The sequence below is a fragment of the Aotus nancymaae genome, unplaced genomic scaffold, assembly GCF_030222135.1.
Source record: "Aotus nancymaae isolate 86718 unplaced genomic scaffold, 86718_ANA_hifiasm-v0.15.2.pri h1tg000014l, whole genome shotgun sequence".
NCBI classification, from domain to species: domain Eukaryota; kingdom Metazoa; phylum Chordata; class Mammalia; order Primates; family Aotidae; genus Aotus; species Aotus nancymaae.
In genome coordinates this window covers 56608184-56633476 of record NW_026988425.1, presented here as the reverse complement: position 1 = coordinate 56633476, position 25293 = coordinate 56608184, and the positions used below count along the sequence as shown (strand labels likewise).

General features: G+C 35.2%; 1 protein-coding gene across 1 annotated transcript in view; it reads right to left on the bottom strand.

Moving 5' to 3' along the window:
- Positions 1-25293, bottom strand: part of IPO11 (importin 11) — a 227782-nt gene that overhangs the window by 149515 nt on the left and 52974 nt on the right. The window contains exons 6-13 of the mRNA XM_012462294.2: positions 16013-16145; positions 12529-12587; positions 8192-8240; positions 5881-5951; positions 2928-3120; positions 2065-2217; positions 798-841; positions 226-316 (exon numbers count right to left, since the gene is read on the bottom strand). Of these exons, the coding sequence (XP_012317717.2) occupies positions 226-316; positions 798-841; positions 2065-2217; positions 2928-3120; positions 5881-5951; positions 8192-8240; positions 12529-12587; positions 16013-16145 (793 nt within the window). The remainder of the gene's footprint in view (positions 1-225; positions 317-797; positions 842-2064; positions 2218-2927; positions 3121-5880; positions 5952-8191; positions 8241-12528; positions 12588-16012; positions 16146-25293) is intronic.

The window sequence follows — 25293 nt, the reverse complement described above, 5'->3', positions numbered from 1 at the left end:
GCTATTGAATTTATTACAGGAAAATTTAACTATCATTTTCCAAACTATAATTCGAGGCCTATCTCAAATACCACCCCTTTGGAAAATAACACATTCTGTTTTTCTCAAATTCATATTCATTATATGACCCAAGAAATAGTACATTATGCATTGTAGGAACTCAAACTATTTCTTAACTAAACATTAAATAGATCAACTCAAAGGTAAACACAAAATATGCCTTACCTTGAAGGGTTTGCATCATTTCTAGAAGTACAGGAGTAAGAGTCTGATTATATTCATGGAATATATCTATAAATAATACTTCAGTGCATGGCTGGAGAGGGAAAAAGACAAATTTCTCATCCAAACAGCTGTACACTATATTGACTAACTCTATAATAAAGCAAATACTCAATTTTAAAGTTATAAAACTGTGAAAATGTTTCTAACTTTTGATTTGTTAAAAAAAAACGTAAGATTAACATTTTTTGTAACCAACACAATGGAAAATCAAATCAAATCATAAAAGTCTATTTCCTTATTTCAATTATTTGTCATTATACATTCAAAAACTTAAAACTGTGGATAGCAAAGTGTACCTTTTAATCATACCTTAAATTTAAAAAGCATTCTGTAGCCACTCGTTTATAGTTCAGCACTATAAATAGCTGACTATCCAAGATTTAACTAGGATTAAGATGTGAGCCACCACTCCCAGCAAATGTTTGGAATCTTTAATAGAGTGCCATTCTCTACTAAGAGCTTTAGAAGAATTAAGCTTTACCCTATCAATTTTTCTTTCAATTAATACTTACCCTCAAACTATATTTCCAAGAATCTCCTCCTGTTTCTTCCACTGCTGCAATTAAAAATATGTAAACATTTTCAACATCTTGGTTTAGAAATCAAAGATGTGAATAACATCAGTATAATATTTCTGTGAACTGTTTTAAACATAATATTAAGAGCAAATCCTTGGGAACACAGGCTTCACACAGATTTTGTTACTGTATGCTATAGATCACAGCTGTGTATCTCAAAAGTCATCTATTAAGTGCTTACTCTATCCATAAGCATTCTCATTTCCAATAAAAATTGTTTATGGAAAAAAGCTCAAAGTATTTGTCATTTCCAGGGTATCTGCTATCATCTGATCCAATATCACTACAATTCTGAGAATCATTTCATTTCAATACAGTAATCATGTTTCACTAGTTACAATGATTAGTCATACTCTCCATAAATTTCTGGTATTTATATTTAAAGTCAGATACTTCAGGGCTTTTAAAAATTTAGGGACCCAATGCTTCATGTGACAATATTCTATGTACTACATAAAGAAAGCAAATTAATGTTTCAGGGGAAAAAAAAAGAAAAGACATGTTGTATAGTACAATACTGTATTAAAACTAAAATTATTTTTTAAAACCAAAAGGATAACTAAGATAAGTATTACAAAAACTTTCAGGCACTCTTAAAATATTAGGAAATGTGGACCTACACAAGGGCATCCAGTCAAAGGGAAAAGGGAAGCTAAAATGTAGGTATGTCCCACCATAGCTTAAATAATTCACATACAAGTACTATATTAGACACATGATTCCCTGATTTTCTATAGCAAGGGTTGCAATAGACTTAGTTTACTCATTTACCTAGTACTAAAATTCAAACAGCTATAAAGATGTCCTGTCCAAAAAAAAAACTATTCATCAAAAACTCTCCGAATTTCTTTGTTAGGAATTTTTACAAATAAAAAAATAATATGTAATGAAGCACAAAGTAGAAACTGAGCTGATAATAGAGAGTTAATTTTGTATTTTTGTTTGAAACTACCTATTTGTAAAAGAATCTAAAAACTAAAAAGGTCTGGACAAAATTCTACATCATATTTGTGTAAGTCATTCATTTTCCACATCTCAATTTGTCATAATGGATAACAAAGAAAGAATAAGTTAATTTTAAAAAACCAAGATTCCCAGATCAAAAGTGCTGTATGAAAATATACTATTATACCTATCACTCAAACATGTATTTATAGAAAGGGGAGAAAAGCCATGCTAACACTAAAAAATTAATTCTTACTAAAGCCTTCTGGGTCTTCTTCCCACATTGTCAGTTCTTCTTCAGTTAACAGAAAATAATGAGAGACTAATCTTCTACATATCTCTGTCAAAGTAGGATATGTGAAGAATGCCATCTTAATCTTATGGGCTTCAAGAGTTTCAGGGCTGCTATCTAGAAAAATGAAATTTCCAAGTTAATTGTATAGCCAAATATTGTAGCTACATTGAATTATGCAACTTAAATATATAAAAAATACACTCTCAGGGAAAAAGTTATACTTGTGTATAAATTTTCATTTTTTTATAAACAAATCTCAAAGATACTTTTTCCTTATAACACGCCCACATTATTCCTGCCTCTGTCTTACCATTAGAGCTTGTATATTACCATGCAATACTATCACAGCATATTGGAATGACTTCCTCATATGTAGAGGGTGTGTTTCTCTCTCCCCCTACCAACAAGACTTCTTCATTCATCTTGGCACACATGCATATGAATGACCTCCAAATAATATAACAATTTAACCTGTCTAGAAGCGATCACACTTTATATAAAAGTCGGAGAGAGCTTTTATTTGTTCAGGTGAATACAGCCTACAACATAAGCTGCAGTGATGACTATAGTACCTAATTCTTAAAATCCCTAAGCTTCAATCACTTTATTGTACTACAAAAAACAGCTTATTAAATGTACTATATTGTTCTTAAAAGCTAGTATAAACACACTAAAGCCTATAATCCCTATCTTTATTTCACGTTCCAGCAACAATTTATTTTTCAAACTAGAACAAATAAAATTTTTTAAAAATTATATAAATATAGCAATTATATCACACTTAAGATTAAAATAATATTTAAAACTGCCAGTAAAGCAATTACCTTCAAAATTTTTGGATGGCTTATAAGCATAATTTTTGACAATCATCTTAATAAGATTCATACACTGGACAATGAATCGTTCAAATGTAACACCTTCACCAACTTCTGTAAAAACATAGCTTACAGAAAATTCCAGTGATCTCTGAATTAGAGGAGTAAATGAAAAGGGATGCTGATCTAAGAAGTCCAAAAGCTGTTAAAAAAAAAAAAAATTAACATGTATTTTCCCCAAATTCATACTGGAACATAATCACCCCAATTATAACTTTACTAATAATCATTTAGCAAGTTTGAACCTTAATGTGGAGTCCATGTTCACTCAGTTTTACACGTATCATAACCCTTCTTGGGGTACATCACATAATGTGGATTATATCAGATTATACCTCTTAATAAGAACTTTCTATCATTTTCAGTACAGAAACCAAAACAAACCCAATCATACACAATTTTATAACAATGGGTAAATATGATAAAAAAAGCTTAAATGTACAATAGACAGACCTTAAAACGTAACAGACTAATGAAAATAATTTAAATATTATCCTGCCTTTCCCATATTAATTGTATTTCAATGTATCAAATAGCTGATGAGGCAGATGTCTTCTTTATAGAAGAATTTCAGCTAATAAATACAAAAGGAATAACAGAATTAGAATGCCATCATTTCATAACTCCTAATCAAATAATGGATGTAGGCAAATGATGATCAACGGCTGTTAAGATAAAAGATGCTAAGGAAATTTGATAGATCACTCATTAAACTTAGCCACAGAAAAGACAATCAGACACTGTGTGCCACATTGCATGTGTGAATGTCATGCAATACACAGCAACACTCATAATGTATTCTTGTCATCCCTGCCCTATCCCTACAAAAAAGCCTCAAAGTGACTAAGCCTCTACATCTAACTACCAACTTATAAGAAATATGGGGGGAGGAGTAGGAGAAGTGTGGAGACTAAAGAACATGTAAAAAAAGCATGTGGAGATACAAGCAATCAAATTCAAAACATGAAAAAGTACAGAAAATTACCTGTTACCTCAAAAAATAATAGCAAGGAAATCAAACAGATAGAAAGGGAGCTGACACGACTTGAATCCTGATTCAAACAAACTATAAAAAAGTGCATGAGACAATCAGAGAAACCTAAAATCTGACTAGATATTTAAATGATGTTAAGAAGTTATTACTATTTTTTAAAATACAATAATTGTGTTAAGATTCTATTTTTTAAAAAAAACACGCCAAGCATGGTGGCACATGACTGTAATCTCAGCACTTTGGCAGGCGAGGGTGAGTGGATCATTGGAGCCCAGAAGTTCAAGACCAGCCTGGGCAACAAGGCAAAACCCTGTCTCTACCAAAAATACAAAAAGTTAGCTGGGCATGGTGACATGAGCCTCTAGTCCCAGCTACTTGGGAGGCTGAGGTGGAAGGGTCGCTTGAGTCTGCAAGACAGAGGTTGCAGTGAATCAAGATCACACTACTACAGTCCAGCCTGAGTGACAGAGTGAGACCCCAACTCAGAAAACAAACATACACAAAACAAAACAACCCTACCACTTAAAGAAACTCAAATATTTACAAATAATGCTAGATAATATCTGGGATTTGCTTTAAAATAACCAGCAAGGATAGGAGGGGAAAGCAGCACACAAAATAACACTGACCATGGCCACAGGTTGATAACTGCTGCTGAGTGATGATCTCATTTATGAAGACTCAAAGTTACTCAATTCTACTTAGAGTAACTTTATTCTATTTTGAAATGTTCCAATTTAAAAAGCTTTAATAAAATCATAGAGATCATAAATATAAATTTCATAAATGAAATTGCTTCCAACTTGTTATGTAAAGTAGGATAAATTACAGATACCAACTATCCATGTCATTACCTTAAGAAACAATAGAAAGAACTGAAAAATCTCACAGCTAAATAAATGTGCTTTCTAAAACAGATCATCTAAATAATACTTTCTAAATTTTATTTATGTAATTGATATACTGAGTAGGGGCTGTGAGGGAGCAGAGCTGCAGGCAAGTGTCAGTGACATATACTGTATAGTCCCCTTTGACTAAGCACATCATCCTGTTTGCTTTGTGTTTTTTTTAACAGCGAATCTGAGTCAATTTTATACTGTATCTTGGAAGATTAGGTGGGCTTTTGTTGTTGAGGTTACATGGAACAAAAGAAATGAAGACAACAGAAAGTAAAGGCAATTACTACCTAAAACACAAAGACAAAAAACAGCTCATTTCTGCTCCCTGTCTCCCCTCCCAGGGAATAAGCAACCCCTACCCTATTATGGAACCTTTAACTAAAAAGGGAAAACAGATTACGGATTTAGATATCCTCACCTGTCTGCAAGTACCTATTTTAGTGCAAGCAGTCCCCAGCTAGGTCTTTCTAACTGCTGTAACCCAATTCTTTGCACTTCTCCCAATCCTTCAACCCCCAAATTTCACAAAAATTAATGTTTTATAAAATATGATTATACACACTGCCTACCACAGAACACCCTCTATAATTCCACTCAACAGATGTTTAGTTTGAAGAGCGTGTGATAGTTATTCTGAATATACTAACTTCCTGATATTATACTGTCTGCTACATTTGATCTACTTCTAGCTGAACTGCACTGCTATCTTCTTTATCTCCACTTTCTCCAGTGGGTCAAGGAATAATAAGCTTTAGAGATATCAAATACTTTATTAGAATTGATTTTTCATATATCACGGTGACTTATACATTATGACACGTGGTATATAAATTTAATTATATGCATTCTAAAGTACATACAAAATCAATTTTTCAGCTTTCCTATTAGGAGTCAGAACATAGGTTTCCTTACACTAAAGTGAAAATGTATGGTTATAAAAATATCATTTTCCTTTCTAAACTTGAATATGTGTATTATATTTGAGAAAACAAGTTTTTAAAAAACTTACCACTTTAGTAAAAAGAATGATGGTCTTTTCCAGTCTATCTCTACACACATTATCTGTGCCTATATTTCTACCTGTTAAAATACATTATAAAATTTTAGAAGTTAATAATATTCTATAAGTCTACAACCAAGACAACACCAAAACTTTTATAAAAATAATATTGCTGGTTTTATTTTTGGTTATTTTGCATTATGAATTCATTATTTAAAAAGCAATACCAAGATTTACACTGAATAACAGACACAGTAGCCCTCCGTGCCATATTATACAAAATTAACCCTAGTATATGAACTGAACTCACTTTTACAGTAAAAGAATAGTCATTTTAGCAATGAAACATGGATAACATTTAAAAACTAAATGTTATAGTTGAAGTATTTTTCAAGCAACATACATGTGTAAAATAAAGCGCTCAAAGAGTAACATACTCATTATCATTTTTCCTGTATCTTCTGACAAATTTATTCTGATAATTTCCCTGTCGTGATTTTTTTTTTGTACATTCAGAACAATGTCCACCAGCTCATCAGCTACTCTGCACTCTAATAATATTATTCATATTCTGTTTGTTCATTATCTTATTCTCTCCTGGAAGGGCTTATATTCTTCCTTCTGCTACAACCACAGGGATTGCCAGAGAAAAATGACTATTTTCAGAAAACTTAACTACATAGTATGAACATTCTTATTCATCTTTGCATTCACAGGACTCAGAACAGTTCTGGCAACAGGCTCAACAATGTTTTACTAAACTGAAACTGACTAACATAAAATAATCAACAGCTCCTTAAAAGTGAGTAGACTAAGATATCTTCTCAGGATAGCAAGTCCCCAAACACACACACATGCACGTGCGCACGCACACACACATACACACATTTGCATGTGTATGTCCAAATAAAGCTGCTTACAATCACATGGAAGAAGATGATAACAAACAGACCACCAGTAAAATACAACATAAATATAAATGCTGCAGTCTCTCATGTGGGGTAGTGGATTACAAAGGATGCTAAAGATAAGTCAGTAGAGGTTAATGAACAAGGGATTTACAAAATGAAACTGTCATTTTAGGAAATTTATATCACAGTGATATGCAACAAACACTAAAAGCAAGAGGTTACAAGTAGTCTAAAAAGATCTGGCATACAGTCTATAGACAATATTTATTAAACATCTGACTGTTGTGAATGTCTGGCTGGAAAGGGGTAGCCACAGTAAAACATAGAAAGAGGAATGAACACAAAATAGATTTTTTTTTTTGACATAGGGTTTGTTGTCACCCAGACTGAAGTGCAGTGGTGAGATCACTGCTCACTGCAGCCTCGACCTCCCAGGCTCAATCAATCCTTACGAAGTAGCTGGGACTACATGCACACGCCACCATGCCTGGCTAACTTTTTAATATTTTTTGTATTGAGAGGGTTTCATCATGTTGTCCAGGCTGATCTCCAGTTCCTGGGCTCAAGTGATCCACTCACCTCAGCCTCCCAAAGTGCTGGGATTACAGGCATAAGTCACCATGCTTGGGCTCAGGGAAATCTTTTTTTAAAAATCTGTTTTGGCCAGGCAACATGGCTCACACCTGTAATTCCAACACTTTGGGAGATGAAGGTGGGCAGATCACTTTAGCCCAGGAGTTTGAGACCAGCCTGGCAACATGGCGAACTCCCCTCCACTCAGTACCAATACAGTAGTCCCCTCTTAGTTTTGCTTTCCACGGGAAAATAACTAGTTTCAGGTGCCTGTAGTCAATTGCAATCCAAAAATATTAAATAGAAAATTCCAGAAATAAACAATTCTTAAGTTTTAAATTGTGCACCATTCTGAGTATGGTGATAAATCTCAAGCTGGTCCACTCTGTTCTGACCCAGACGAGAATCCTCCCTTTGTCCAGTATATCCAGGCTATATACACTACCCGCCTGTTGATCACTTAGTAGCCATTTCGGATATTAGCTCGAAAAAGTATAGTACACATAGGGTCTAGTACTATCTGTGGTTTCAGGCATCAACTGTAGGTCTTGGATCGTAGTCCAAGGAGGGACTCCTGTATATGAGACAAAGGCTAAGCTTCTAACTTCAGAAAGTTGACAGAAAATACTCATTTTAGCTATATATAGGATCTCTGCAGCTATCAAGTGCTCACTCGGGGCAACTGGACAAGACATATTCTCCAGATTTACAAGTGTGCAACAGAAGCTAATAATGAATAAGCATCTATTAATCCTTCATTAATCCTAGTTATTAATGAATAATCTATTAATGAATAAAAATTCTACAGTAAAAAGGACTGTAATGAAAGTACTTACTGCACTCCAGAAACTGTTTTAGACGTACAAATATTCCATGTAAAAAGCCCTAGAAAAGAATATTATTTTTAAGTGTCTTAATTCATTGTTACAAACATTTACCTTGTACCATTCTCATGGATACCAAAACAAAGCTATCACATCACTTAAAAAAGTCAGCTGAAGAAAAGTAAGTTAAAATTAGGAAAAAAAAAATTCACTATTATAAACAAGTCTTCCAAAAATAGCTATAGTGTTTCATATCTTCAATATCTCATTTAGTTACATGAATCATTTTGCAATACATAAAAACTTACCTTTTAAGAATCCTGTTTCACTAAACACTCTCTATGCTCCTTACTCTGCTTTAATTTTTCTTCATAGGCCTTAAATCCATTGACATATTGCATTTGTCCATTTATTATGTGACTCTTCCCATTAGAATGTAAGCTCCTTGAGAGCCAGAACTTTGCACTGTTTACTGCTTTATCCCAGAATCCTGGAACAGTGTTTGGCAATAACCACAGTTCTTAACTTTAAGTATATGACACATTAGTCCTCAGATACTAGTATTAGATAGGCATCAACATATACCAGCTAGGTCTAATGGACCCTTATTTTCGAAAACATATTCTAAGATACGTTTTGAGTAATTAATAGGAGTAAATATAAAGAAATAGTAAAAAAAAAAAAAAAAAAAAAAAAAACTTAAAATTTTAATAAGAATTTAAACACAGAAGACATCTTTTATCAACAAATGTTGGTATATAAATATCATAAAAGATGTCACATACTCTATTAGCAAATGAGGTAGTCATGAAATACTGGATGATGGTGGCTTTCCTGGAAAATAACAAGAATGCACATTTCCTCTCTGTCCTCAGAAATACATTATTCATTCATCAATTCTTGAGTTTGAGAAAATTCAACTAGGATACCATTTAGACTTAGTGTCTGAGATTTTACTTAGACAATCAATTTCAGTGTTATCATTAGAGTCAAGAGTACTGCTCTCAGACTCTGAATATCCATCCACTGACTCATCAAAAAATTAGTAAACCTCTTCCTCTGTCAATTTTCTTCCTTCTCTCTGTCATTTCAGGCAGAAAATGTAAAATTCTGAATTCTCAACTGTATTAAATAAAAGCTAAAAGCAGAGTGAAATGAGTGTTTCCAGTCTTCCTTTATGCCTTCTGGAAACTTGATGCAATAAAATAGGCAATACAATTTAAAAAGAGAAGAAAACTTCAGGATGATAACTTCACTACTGCATCATCTTCCATTTTCACACTATTTCTGTCTTTTTAAAGCATAGTTGACAATAATTGATAATGAAAAGTAACAACAGAACAATGAAACAGCAAAAGGTTTCAATAGAAAAGAATAAGATCACTAAGATCCCATATGTATCTTAAATTTATAAAAGGGTCCAATAGTCCTATTCTCCAAAGAAAGTAGAAAATTACAAAGGCCATTAATTTTAAAGGCCATCAAATCAATGCGCCTGCTTCCAGAGCCCAAAATCTCACCACTGTCAAATATTGTTTCTTTAGAATCTTTTAAGCTTTAGGTTATTATTAACATTTTTAGATGAGATAAAGTGGCTCATGCCTGTAATCCCAGCACTTTGGGAGGCCAAGGCAGGTGGATCACCTGAGGTCAGGAGTTGGAGACCAGCCTGGCCAACATGGTGAAACCCCGTCTCTACTAAAAATACAAAAAATTTGCTGGGCATGACGGCAGGTGCCTGTAATCCCAGCTACTCAGGAGGCTGAGGCCAGAGAATTGCTTCACCTTGGGAGGCAGAGGTTGCCGTGAGCCAAGATCATGCCATTGCACTCCAGTTTGGGCAACAGAGTGAGGCTGTCACACACACACACACCAAAAAAAAAGGTTTTTATATTATTTGAAACATTGTCCTTAATTTGTTAAAATTTTATTCTCCAATTAATTGATGACTTTAATTGCTAAAATAAGGCATTTATAACTGAGTAAAGTTTGACATATGATTTATGCAACAGGAGACTCTCAAGGGAAACCAAGCTCACAAAGTATCGATGATATCCAGTGTAAACCATTATTTCACCTTATAGAGATATAATTCAAATCAATTCGTTTTCACTTAAAAGATAAGGAGATAGGTGAGGTGGCTCATGCCTGTAATCCCAGCACTATGGGAGGTCAAGGCGGGAGGATCACCTGAAGTTGGGAGTTTGAGACTAGCCTGATCAACATGGAGAAACCCCGTCTCTACTAAAAATACAAAATTAGCCAGGCGTGGTAGTGTGTGCCTATAATTCCAGCTACTCAGGAGGCTAAGGCAGGAGAATCGCTTGAAACTAGGAGGCGGAGGTTGGGGTGAGCCGAGATCGTGCCATGGCACTCCAGCATGGGCAAGGAGAGTGAAACTCCATCTCAAAAAAAAAAAGATAAAAATGATATTCTAGTTAATATAATATGGGTAATATTGCACATAATTCCTAAGGCTTTTGATATATTGCTTCTAAAATAAAGATGTATTCATTAAACAAATAACTATTGAGAATTTACTATTTATTTACTGTGACTGTTCCAAGCTCCGAGTCACAGTAAGTAAAACAAAGTACCTCCCTTCATGGAATTCACACATTCTAGTTAGGGAATTGAAAGAGAGTTGTCAAGTTGGTTTCTCGAAAACCTTTTTTGACAGTATGGCAATTAAAATGTATCTGGACTTAAACTGATACTTGATATACATTTCAGTAATTTGGTAATATGTATCAATACTGTGAACGTGCATAAGCTTAACCTAACATTTTCAATTCTAGGAATTTATCCTAAAGAGATTAGAAAACCACATAAGTGACCCAAATGTTCACTCCATATCTTTTATCAAAAATGAAAAACTGAGAACCTATATGCCCATCAACAGATGACTAGGTAAGTATAAGAATCCTATATTAATATATTTTTAAAAAATTAGTCTATTGACATTAATCATACGAATATACTATACAATCATTTTTAAAGTGACATGTAACAATATAACTGACAAGGGAAAATATCTATAATATGCTGAGTTTGTTTTTTAAAATGCTGGTAAGGAAACAAGAAGTAAATATCCCATTAATATCAAATTGAGTGAGAAGGTCTATCCAAAATAATATGAATAAAATGTCTTCAAGAATATTTACAAACTTTAGCATTATCTCTGAAGGGTAAGATTATAAATGATTTTTTAGTTTCTTTTTCTGAAATTCTTAACTTAAAAAAAAGCATGTAAATTTTCAAAAGATGAAATAACCATCACATTATTATGATATATATTAATGGGTTTTACACTCTTCTAACAATAGAATAATTATTTCAATCAAACCTCATCAATATACAAAAAATACTATTTTTTTAATGGTTCTGGTCAGATCTAATAGGAGAGACCCAAAGATCCAACTAGATTTGTTTTTTCCTCAACTCCTGAGCAACCCCCAAAGCAACTTACAAAACAGCAATGTTTTACCTAAGCTAAATTTAATGTGAAAACTAACACAGATCTAAGTATACTAAAATGCCATTTCATTTATATAAAGCAAATGCAATGAGGCTGAGCACAGTCACACTTGAAATCCCAGCACTTTGGGAGGCCAAAGAGGCGGATCACTTGAGGCCAGGAGTTCGAGACCAGCAGGCCAAAATGGTGAAACTAAAAATACAAAAATCAGCTGGGCCTGGTGGCACGTGCCTGTAATCCCAGGTACTTGGAAGCCTGAGGCAGGAGAACTGCATGAACCCAGAAGGCAGAGGTGCAGTAAGCCAAGATCGAGCCAGCCTGGGTGACAGAGCAAAACTCTGTCTCAGAAAAAAAAAGTAACTATATGTTTGCATTAAAAAAAGCAGATGGCTATCTACAATGAATATATATCACAACTTATGATCAATTTATTGACAAGGTTTTCCTCTCATATATTTATTTTTTAATTGATTGCAAAGGGCATCTATTAATGTTATGATTAGACCAAAAAAAAGCAAATTTATTTTAAATACACAAAAACAAAGAAAAATATTAACTATATAAATAATACCTACAATGTACCTAGTAATGTTATAATAGCATTCAAATTCACAGGAGTTTATTTTAAATTCAAATTAACTCTCAATGTACCATGGCATCTTGAGAAATATCCTGGGCCTATTTCCTCTCCTTCACACAACAGCCACGTTGATGTAGTGAAAACAAACCAGAGGTCTAAAAGTCAGAATGGTAAAAAACTAGATGGTCACTTAATAAAAGTTCTTCTAATTGAATGCCAAATAAAAAGAACACTCTTTTAAACATTCAGGAAAATATCTTTCCCAAAGTCACAGTTACTTTGATCACTTACCATCACCTCCATATTTTTATGAGGTTCCACAAATCCATTAACAGTTAATTTACGCAGCACTGAAAAAGCAAAAGCAAACTTTACTTGGATCTTATTTCATCCAACTAAAATCACAATCACAATAAAGATTCGGAATCACAAAACCTAATCAAGCTAGGAGGTTAATCTGGGTTAGGAAGTTAACTCCTGGTCATTTGGTTGGGAAATTAGTGGGAAAGATGGAACTAAAGTCTAGTTCTTCTAACTCACAAAAGCAGTGTTCTTCTGACTTATTGTAACTACTCTCACATTTCTAAAACTGGATTCCAAAATTTAGTGTAATTTATATAATTGTTAGTACTTCTTACCTGCAATAACTGTAATTGAGAAAGTTATCTCTATTTCAAGAACTTTAAGCTATGACTCAACGGTAACAAAAAAATTCATTCAGTTTTAGGCTTTATTAATGGAAATACAGTTATCTCCTAAAAAGGATATAAAAATTAAACTCTATTTCCAAATTTGGAATAAACTACACTGCTCAACTGTGACATTTCATGAGTAACACTGACAAACTAGTGTAGACAGAGAGATAAGCAGGACAACAGATTTGAAAGCAGAGCTAGATTTAAATCCTTGCTCCATTGTCTACAGCTATATTATTACTTTGGGCAACACTTCTAGATGTCAGTTTCTTCATCTATAAAATGTGGTTAACAAATCCTACTTCACAGGTTATTGATGGATTCCATGGTATATGTAAAATATAGCAATTATTTAGCAACAATAAGGATGATGACAGCATAAGAGGCAAAATTAAACGTTCATTAAATAAGCATTGCTATCTATAGTTCTAAAGAATTATAGTTTAAATAGTGTTTATGAGGTCGAAAGGCAATGGATTAAATTTAGGTCTAGAATGTAGCTGTCTACTAGACCCTCAGTTTGTAAATGTAAAGCAATGTTTTAACATTAGGTTTAGAATGTAGCTGTTTACAAGACCTTCACTGTGAAACCATCAATTACATGCAACTCAGAAGTCGCTGCATTATAATGATGCAGTAACTTTTCCTCGTTTACATAAGGAGAAAACAGAATTCAAATTGAATCCCTTATTCTGGATATGCTTTCCCACCACAAGACCTTGAGCCATAATACCTGAGAGGATCCTTTCCTTCCCTTCATCACCTAGTTAACTTCCATTTACCCTTTAAGATTACAGCTCAAAGACCACTTTCTTGGGGAAATTTTTTCTGATCACATTATCAGTTATCCTAATATCCTAAGACCTCTGTCACAGATGTCACTTTAAATATATGTGTGTGATCATTAACTCTGTCTCCCCAATACCAAGCACCTATAGATCTGTCAAATGAAATAACGAATGCATCCATGTCTAAAAGATACTAAATACAACTAAGTGTAAATTCAGATAGCTATTACAAGTGAGAAAAAATTCTAGCCTGAAGTATTTCTTCATTTCAGGACAGAAATGTATAGAGAACAAAATTTTCCAGAGCAGGATGCCTGTAAAAAGTTAATGTGAATCTAAGACCTTTAAGCTACATCTTTTGTCTGACAGGAGTTAGGCTTTGAAATCAAAAAGGTAAAAAAACTTTATAATCAAAAGAAATCTTGAAAATTTCCTAATCATTAAATATACTACTATACACACAGCTTTCTATACACAGCCTTACATCGGTTTCTCTAATTCTACATAAACATTTCTCTCCAAGGCCTGTAATTTCTTCCTCAAGGATGTTGACAAAAACATCTCCACTCACTGAGGGAGACCCAGGCATCTCAGATCAACTTCCCCTTTGACTATCACACTGCATTTCAATAGAAGAAAAGGCTGACCGACTGGCACCTCCTGTTTCACCTTCCTGTAGGTGGCAGGCTTGGTCTTGGAGACTCTCCAGAAGGCACTAATTTTACTTAAAACAAGATCAAACCAGAAACCTTTTTACATGTGAGTCCTAAAACTGTAAACCAGAACCCTTTCATATGTGATTCCTGAAACTGTCAACAGAAACCTTTTCATATGTGAGTACTAAAACTGTAAACAGGAACCCTTTCATATGTGATTCCTGAAGCTGTAAACCGAGACCCTTTTCATATGTTATTTCTAAAGCTATAAACTAAGATTCTTTCCCGTGTTATATCTAAAGTATAAGCCTATATAAAGGCAGAACCTTTCTTTGTTAGATGAATTGAGCTTTGGACAAATTATCACTCAGGCTCCCGGCAGAATAAACTTCTTCCTTCTCCATTCCTTATTCCTGCAGCTGCTCCTGCTACATCTCTACAATGGATTCTGTTTATCAATGGTCCTTTAAAATCATTCACACATTTCTTCACAGTTTCACAAAATGTGCTGACAGCTTAGGATTTCTGCATCATTGTCTGGTTAAGTAAGTGATGTAATAAGAAAATGCCAAGACCGTATGATGAAATTCCAAGGTACCAGACTGACTATAATAAAAGAGCTTATAAATAAGTAAAACTAAAAAGAATGCAAGGTGAGTTAGAGTAAGAGAGAAACTGATGCTACCTGGAATTAAACAAAGAAAAACAACCTAGGCCAGGGACAGTGCTCATCCCTGTAATCCCACCACTTTGGGAGGTCAAGGCAGGAGGATCGCTTGAAGCTAGGAGTTCAAGATCAGAAAAATGTAAAAATCAGTGCGGTGAAGTGGCATGTACCTGTAGTCTCAGTTACTCAGGAAGCTACAGTGGGAGGATCACTTGAGCCCAGGAGTTCAAGGCTGCAGTGAGCTATCATTGTGCCACTGCACTTCAACCTGGACCCTGTCCAAAAAAAAAAAAAAAACTAAAAGAGCCTTACCAACAAGAACAGAAAGAAGAGGGACTAGAAGAGTAAGAGAATAAGACAAACAGGTATGTTTTAGAAGGAAAGGAACCTCAAGATACATTCATCAAGATAAACAGCCCAAGGAAAGTGTGATGAAGAGTTATGCTAAGGGAATGCCTACAAGCAACATATACCAAGGCGCAGGCCAAGATGGCATCCCATCAAGTGCCTTCTGAAAATCAAGTGAGCCTGAGGTACTAACATGAAAGACGGACCCTTGCCTTTCCAGGGAAAGGAGAGGTGAAAGACAGTGCTCATTCCAGCCTGGAGAAAAAATTTTAGGAAAGTTAGCATGACAATGATAAGTGTAGTGTCCAGAATGAGAAAAATAAAGTAGAAACAAAAACTAGAAGCATTTGAAAAAAATACATTCAGAGCCATGAGGCCACAGTAATGTGAATATAACATAAAACTATCCACTTCAACTTACTATATGTGCTTTCATAAATTAGAAGGGGTAGAGGAAGAGCTACTATCACAAAACTACAAATAAACCCTTATCTTTCAGGGAAAAATTAACCTCTTACTTCCCCAGTGAAATTGGGAACAGAAAACCCATCTAAAAGAACTATTTGATGACTGTTCTGAGGTATCTCATTTCAAAAATGAACATATCAAGCTTAATAGTACCTTTCAATGATAGCAGAGTTCGTTCTAGTGAACTTAGAATTGCAGCTTCATTGCCAGAAGAAACTTGTTGCAGGAATGTGTCTGTATGGTGATTCCACAGAGAGCAGGCAAAATTATAAATTCCAGAAGCTAACTGCAAAAAAACCAACAAATTTATTCATACTGTATTATAGATTTCATTAATAAATTAGAACTATGAAGTAATATATCTTAGTTTTGCAATTAAGCACACATTTTCTGAGAGATCTGAAATAGTCAAAGAATATTTGTGGCAATGTTTCATACTTTTTTTTTTTTTTGACAGCATCTCGCTCTGTCACCAGGCTGGAGTGCAATGGCACTATCTCAGTTCACTGCAACCTTTGCCTCCATGGTTCAAGCGATTCTCCTGCCTCAGCCTCTCGAGTAGCTGGAATTACAGGTGCCCGTCACCATACCCAGCTAATTTTTGTATTTTTAGTAGAGACAGGGTTTCACCATATTGGCCAGGATGGTCTCGATCTCCTGACCTTATGATCCGCCTTCCTCGGCCTCTCAAAGTAATGAGATTACAGGCATGAGCCACTGCGCCTGGCTTGTTTCATGCCTTTTTAGCCACAGTGCAGAGTAACACATACAGCTTACAGTGGCTGTTAAACACACACAGACACACCCCTAAAATGCTACTTTCTTAAAACAATATTAACACCTCATCAAATGCCTGCATTGTAGCCTTATATATTCTATTTTTATTATTTTTATCCCCACTAATAGGTTGCAAACTCAGTTTAAAACAATGATTTATGGACTGTCACTGAGTATGTCAGATAAATCAATATACAAAGATATACAAAGAAGACAAGCTTCTGTGTTCTGCCAGTTCTTCTCATATGTCTTTTGCACATTTAAAGCCAGGAACATACAAACCACATGGTTTCTCAGTTGCTTTACTAAAGTGTACTGGTATTTAAAAATCTGACCCTCACATTAAGAAAGTAGTTAGCTTCTGCCTCCCAGTTTGAGGCAGAACATCTTCCAATGATATCTTCAATTTTTTCCAGGAGGTCTCAGAGCAATCCAGCTGAGTCTACATGGCTACTTACTTTAAATTAAAATTAGATAAAAGTATATATGACTAGTTATCATTAGCATACTTCGGAATACTTTTTTTTAACTCAAGATACAAGCATATCATGTTGACTAATTAAATGCTATTTATAAAAGAGGCATCAGAAACCAGAGATGCAATTCTGTTAAAATAATGTTTTTATGCAAAAATCAATTCCATTTCTGTTAGTTTAATTCAGTATGTTTAGTGGCCTGTCCCATTAAAACAGCTTCATCATAACCTCCAGGACAACTTCACATGTATCCACATGGAATACACAAGCCTAGCAAAGGCCTGAACCTCAGTTAATCTCTGTCTTGGCAAAACACCCTGTGATCCTCCCAGAACACAAGAAGACAGAAGGCTTGTAAGAAACTTATAAGACCATCTCCTATTTACCTCCTTATCTCTTCCATTAGACTGTTATGAGACAGTTTCTTATCACCTCTCAAGTTGTGAAGAGGTGTAAGGCTTTCTGTCCTTCTCCCCTTAAAACAGACTGCAGAATATAAAACTACTGAGCTATACTGTCTTGAATTGACTTCTCAGCAATTAGGCATCCCACAAGTCACACTGGAGTCATCCATCTCCTATTGTTTCTGTGTCATTCTTTCTGGTGTATGAGTCAAGGCCCACAGGAAGCTGGCACCTTTAGCTAGCTTCCTTTCTCTGTCTAAATTAAATAATGAACTGCCTGAATCTAAAAGTGGTTCACTGTATTTTTACAAACTAAATCAGTCAGGGATAGGCCTTGGCCCTCCCTCGTCTTGTGTGTATACTTTGCAACAGGTACAATGACTACTTACTAAGTTACTTTAGCATATTCTCAAGTATATATGCAATATTTCAAAGAGTAAAATCCAACTGTTGTTTCATTCTAGCCAAAATACTTTAGTGATTATTCTCTCAATTAATAGTGTTACAAAACAAGCTGCTGTACCATAAAAAAGAGTCTGAAATTGACATTTTCCCATGAAGTAATATTATAGCAGAGAAGCAAACATTCACTCTAATAGAGGGAAATAATCCTTAAAACGTGGGAAAAAAGCTTTATTACAACAAACTTGCACGCTTTACTTATAACTTCAGTAAACTATAAAATGAATTTGTATTTTTCTTAGTAAGTCCTTTCAGAAAATAAGACTGAAATATACATCCAGAATTGAAAAAACATCATCCTAAATCTTATTGTACTTACTATGTAATATACAACATCCTAAACTTTTCCAACACATATATCATTAAAATATTTTGTCAGCCAGAAGAAAGTGAAAGAATAGAAACAGAAGGATTTAGAGGCAGAATAAGTAAGAATTCTACAAAACACCTGAAGTTAAATTGTAAACTAAAGTAAAATTTCTTACTGTAGCAAATATATCAACCCCCCAAAACTGAAATCTATAGCCTTGGCTATAATTTGTAGATCCATTTTGTACTATGCCTTTTTGTAACAAATAGAACAAAAAATCAAAGGTTGCCATATCCAAATTTCAAATAAGATCAAAAAACTATTTTACTTTAAATCAATATCTTGCTTACAACAAAATGACATTTTGAATAATTTTATAGCTTTTCTTTGCATCTCCTTAGAACTACCTGTCAACATTAACTTCTATGTATAGATTATATTAAAATTGTTTAAAGGGTGCATCTTTATAGCGAATTTTTTTGTGTCGGTATTATCTGAAATCACTTGAACTCATTTAAAAGACATGCTGAGACTAGGCACGATGACTCATGCCTGTTATCTCAGCACTTTGGGAGGATGAGGCAGGTGATCACTTGGGGTCAGGAGACCAGCCTGGGCAACATGGCGAAAAATACAAAAAAATTACAAAAAATAAAAAAAAATTAAAAATTACAAAAAAATTAGCCAGGAGTGGTGGGGTGTACCTGTAGTTCCAGCTACTTGGAAAACTGCAGTGGGAGGATGCCAGGATGCCGTGAGCCCAGGAAGTGAGGCTGCAGTGAGCCAAGATCGCCCACTGTACTCCAGCCCAGTGACAAAGTGACATCCTATCCCTATCTCAAAAAAAAAAAAAAAAAAAAAAAAAACGGCCAGGCATGGTGTTATTCCCAATACTTTGGGAGGCCAAGGCAGATGGATCAACTGAGGTCAGGCATTCGAGACCAACCTGGGTAACGTACTGAAACCCTGCTTCTATTAAAAATACAAAAATTAGCCAGGTTTGGTGGTACATGCATATAATCCCAGCTACTTGAGAAGCTGAGGCAAGAGAATTGCTTGAACCCGGGAGGCAGAGGTTGCAGTGAGCTGAGATTGTACCACTGTACTCCAGCCTGGGTAACAGAGCGAGACTCCATCTCAAAGTAAAACAAATAAAAGGTATGTTCAATAGATCAGTGTATCAGAATACAAGTATTTAAGTAGATAATGATAACGTAAATGGTAAATAAAATATTTACAGAATAATAAGACATTTATTAAATGCTGCCATGCACTAGGCATTACTCTCAGCACTTTACCTATGTGAACTTATTTAATCATCACAATCTAAAAGGAGATATTATTTAATCTCCTTTTACAGTAAGAAAATTAAGTGAGGCATAAAAAGGTTAAGTAACTTGCTCAAGAGTAAAGAACACAATTAATAAGAGGAAGAGACAGGATTTGAATCCAAGGAAAGTGCTCAAAACCTGCATTATCTTCTATGCTCTAATGTCTATTAATACAGTAACTAACAATTAGCTGCACTGTAATTTAATAAAAGAGATAAGCACTTTTTTGTATAATTAAGTTCTGTTTAAACTTTTTTTTTTGAAACAAGGTCTTACTCAGTTGCCCAGGCTAGAGTACAGAGGTGCGGTCACAGCTCACTGCAGCCTTAACCTCCTAGGCTCAAGCAATCCTCTCACCTCAGCCTCCCAAGTAGCTGGGACTACAGGGTGCACCACTATACCAGGTTAATTAATAATTTATTTTTATTTTGTAGAAACGTGGTCTCACTATGTTGCCCAGTCTATGGTCTCAAACTCCTAGGCTCAAGTGATCCTCCTGCCTCAGCCTCCCAAAGTATTGGGTAACAGGCATGAGCCACTATGCCTGGCCCCGTTTAAACCTTTTGATACAAAATATAAAGTACACCCAGGGCATAGTGTACCGCAACTGTAATCCCAGCACTTTGGGAGGCTGAGGCAAAAGGATCACTTGAGGTCAGGAGTTGAGGACCCACCTAGGTAACAAAGTGAGACCCTGTTTCTACAAAATGTTTCTTAACAAATTAGCTGGACATAGTGGCACATGCCTGTAATCTCGGCTACTTGCAAGGCTGAGGTGGGAGGATCATCTGAACCCAGGAGTTTGAGACTGCAGTGAGTTATGTATGATCATACTACAGCACTCCAGCTGGGACAAGAGTGAGACACTGTCTCAAAAAAGAAATTGAATGTTTTTCTTACATATATACATATATTCATATACATATAAGTAATATATATGTGTAAATTAGAACTAGTCCGATTCACTAGTCAGAAGAGCCAGACCTTTTATCTAATTCTCAACACCCTCCACTACATGCCAGATTCACATACCAGACTCGATGAAAAAAAAAAAAAGATGGTGATAGTTACTATTCCCTAGTTTCTCAATTAAAAGTAAGATTAAGCTTGAAAAAGAAAAAAAAGAGTCAGCCAAATAAAACATGGTACAGGCCCAAGAAGGAAAACATTAAGGGAGAATTTGCCACCCTACATAACCAGCATGGCATTTTGAAATCATGTCAGATTTATTTTGAAAGTATTTTATATCGGCCACGCACAGTGGCTCACGCCTGTAATCCCAGCTACTCAGGAGGCTGAGACAGGAGGATTGCTTGAGCCCAGGAATCTGAGGTTGCAGTGAGTTATGATTGCATCATTGAACTGTAGTTTGGGAGACAGAACGATACCCTGTCTGTAAAAAATAAAAATAGTATTTTGTAATAATGGTAGCAAAGGGGCAAAACTATTTATGAGACAGAGTCTCACTCTGTCAGCCAGGCTGGAGTGCAATGGCATGATCTCAGCTCACTGCAACCTCCACCTCCTGGGTTCAAGCAATTCTCCTGCCTCAGCCTTGAGTAGCTGGGATTACAGATGCACATTACCACGCCCAGACAGTTTTTGTATTTTTAGTAGAGACAGGGTTTCATCATGTTGGTCAGGCTGGTCTGGAATTCCTGACCTTGTGATCTGCCCACCTCGGCCTCCCAAAGTGCTGGGATTACAGGCGTGAGCCACCGTGCCTAGCCAAAACTGTTTTAATTTTTTCAGGCATTACTTCTGTTACCAGAAGAATATCTCTTTGCAGAATTCTACCACCTGCATACAAACAGTGCAAATCACAGTATATATATTAAACATAAAATCCTCCCCACTCATCCACAAAACAAAGAATAAAAAATACCAAAGAACATCTCTGATACTATATCAAAGGTTCTTACTGTCACAAGAGTAAATAAAAGGGAACACTTAATCATGGTGGAATCAAAGTCATTGAAATATAATTCTATTCTGTTTCATAAAATCATCTCATTTTCTATTTATCATTTGACTCTAAAAACATGTGTGAGAAAGTTCAGTAATTCAGGTAATCAAAGATTCTACTCCATTTCACCTTAAGCAATTTTCAATGTTAAATTTTCACCCCTACTTCTTACAGCAATAAAATAAATGAGATTTATAGATATTAATGGCAAAGTTAGATCTTGATCTACTAATTAATTCTTCCCTCTTTCTGGCCCTAGAAAGTATACTTAATATGAGAGAACTACAGGCTAAAATATCCACATTTGAAAATCTAAAGTATTTGCTTCAAAATCCAAAACTTTCAGTGCCAGCGCAATGCTCAAGGGAAAGCTCACCGCAGTGTTTCAATTTTCACATTTTCACATTTGAGATGTTCAACCTAAGTATAACGTAAATATTACAAAATCTGAAACACTTCTGTTCCCAAGCATTGCAGATAAGAAGTACTTAACCTGTACTTTAAAGACTACAGATATGAAAAGCATGTAACATGCAAGGCACACAGCAGGTACTACTAAATGAAGGCATGTAACATTTGAGAAAAAAAACAAAAAAGAAACAATATGGAAATTTTGTTTTAAAACTTAATAGTTAAGGATATTAGACATCTCTTAAAGTTCAAATTCAAGACACTCTAGCTAGCCTACCAAAGGCATCTACACAAATAGCTGGAATGAAGAAGCAATAGGACTATCATTCGACAAAGAGCCTTTCCTGGACCAAACTTTAGTTAGGCTTTTCTGAATCTTTATCCTAACTAGGCTTCTAGTTTTGAACTTCCAAAATGTCTGTTCTTTGCATCACCCAATTTTGGCAAGAAATCTTGCTATGTTGGTTTAGTCAGAATCCCCCATCCTTGACATCTGATACCATCAATACCTGATCAGGTTGCTTTCAGCAAGAATCCTATTAGGTCAGTTTGGCCAGAAATCCCCTCTCATCCCTGAGGTTTCTTTTTAGTAATTTCCATCCTCCCAACCCCCACACCCCACCCAACCTCCTACGCTTTCCATCCCTGCTTCTTGGCAATAGATTCTCACTTTTCTTTGTATTCAGAGTTGAGCACAATTTCTCTCCTCTACTGCAAAACCCCACTGTAGTCGTCCCACCTGACTAAAGACTGTTGTATCATCCTTTACAAGGATGTTTGAAAAGTTTTTAACACTTTTCAGCCCTTTACCGTTCAGTAAAAGCAGAGAGACAGACAAAGAAAGAAGAAACAATAGGAGTAAAAAAGAAACCACTGACAACTAATATATTCACAAGCACTGTCTAACCTCCTATCTGCTCCAGAAAATACCAACTGATACATGCTTACAGAAGGCTCAGCTAGAAAAAAGTAAGTAATCAAGCAGGTAGGAGAACCAAAAGTTTTTTCTATATTTGATTGTAAAAAACTGTGGAGGGGAAAAGGAATATTCAGTAAGACAATATGCAAATAAACTATTTAATGAAACATGTTAGGTACTAGTTCATGAAAACCCTCAAATACTTAAAATTTTCTATTTCTAAACCAGAAGAAACAGTGCCACCTACTGACTGCCTAGTGACTGTAACTGAGAAGCCCAAAGACTTGATTCCTTGAAGTACCAAAAGCTAAGCATTACACACAAGCATTTTAGCATTTCAAATATTCTTAAACTTTTTTAGCCTCAGAATTGTTGTCTTCATAATTTTCCCTTAAGAAATGTTAGCACCAAAAAAGTTTTAAATCAAATTTCATGTATTAAATAATTCATCTCTAATCCTGGGGCAAAAAATATTACCCATGAGCTTAGCCTGAACCTAATCAACAAGGTATATAATCAGTAAATGCAGAAGGTGGGACATCCTACAAGACAACTGATTTAGTTTTTTTAACAAGTCAATGGCATTTTTAAAGGGGGGCAGGGAGGAAATCAATACAATTCAAAATTAAAAGTTTTTAAAAGACATGTCAAATGCACCTTATTCATTTTTCTGGCCCAAGCCACTTGTAAAAATGTATGTGAGAACAATCTAGAAAACTGGGTAAAAATATTAAATCACTTTTTACTTCCTTAGGATGATAAAAGTTAAATATTTTAAAAATAAATCTCTTTTTACAGATAAATGAATTTAGTAAAAAAAAAAAAAAAGAATTATTTAAATTCCTTTAAAATAGCTCAAAAAAAATTAGAAACCAAAAAGAGCTACACGTTGACTATTAGACCTAGGTAATAGTTATATGGCAGTTAACATTTTGTCTTTTCCATATTTTTTTTTTTTTTTTTTTTTTTTGAGACGGAGTTTCACTCTTGTTACCCAGGCTAGAGTGCAATGGCGCGATCTCGGCTCACCGCAACCTCCGCCTCCTGGGTTCAGGCAATTCTCCTGCCTCAGCCTCCTGAGTAGCTGGGATTACAGGCACGCGCCACCATGCCCAGCTAATTTTTTGTATTTTTAGTAGAGACGGGGTTTCACCATGTTGACCAGGATGGTCTCGATCTCTTGACCTCGTGATCCACCCGCCTCGGCCTTCCAAAGTGCTGGGATTACAGGCGTGAGCCACCGCGCCCGGCGTGTTTTTAAAGTTTATTTTCAATTTTAAAAACACCTATTTCTTAACTAAAAAGGTTATTTTAGTAATAATCTTTTTTTCTGCATTAATAAGGCTTAAGTATAAATTGCTTTCACTTAACTATGACATAAATATATATTAAATTACCAAAATGTATCAAGCCAGAAGCTTTGGTAGGTACAAGTTCTATCTCAAAAACAATTTCCAGCCAAACTGCTGATGTCTCTCAAATATTTATTTATTCACTGTCAATGAAGGACATTCCTAAAGACCTATAGCATTTGTTACTTACATGCTTTTAAAAGTAAAATCTAATTTTCATTTTGTTTTCAAACCTGCCAGTGATATAGCTCAGGCCCAGGAGGGACACTGTGGCCCATCTTTCAGTTCCCTAAGTCTCTTACCCTAGCAATCAGCCACTTTATGCCTACACACTGTTCTCCTGTAACCAAAATATCAACTCAACAAGGAGGAGGAACAAAAGACGGTAAAACTACTCTCCTCTCTAGGTGGGACCCTACCTTTTCCACAGCTGTATCTCAGGCATCCTATAAAGACACTGCATAGAGTAAGAATCCAAATAGTTGTCAGATAAACAGATGGATGGTAAGGTATAAATCAGCACTGTTTCAAAAGCAACTTTTAGACGTTTGGGGGATAGTTTTGGAATTTTCATTCTTATTCCAGGCCCTTAACTAGGACCCACACAAGAGGCTTTATGAATCAATACAGGAAGGATATACACCATGCTATATTCAAAATCTCTTCTGTCCAGTAGACAGCCCTTTTCTTTTGAACCAAGTCTGTCACCTTGATTCTCTCCTTCACTAAAGTAACTTCCCACCAAAAAGCTTTTTCCTTGATATATAAGCCTAGACACACACATGTACAGGCTCAAATCCCCATACAGGTTCACAGTACAAATAGCGCTTTATAAGAGTCACTCTTTAAATAATGTATTTTAAAAGCCAATATAGGCCAGACACAGTGGCTCACGCCTGTAATCTCAGCACTCTGGGAGGCCAAGGCAGGAGGATCACTTGAGGTCAGGAGTTTGAGACCACCCTGGTCAACATGGCAAAACCTCGTCTCTACTAAAAGTATAAAAATTAGCTGGGCATAATGGCG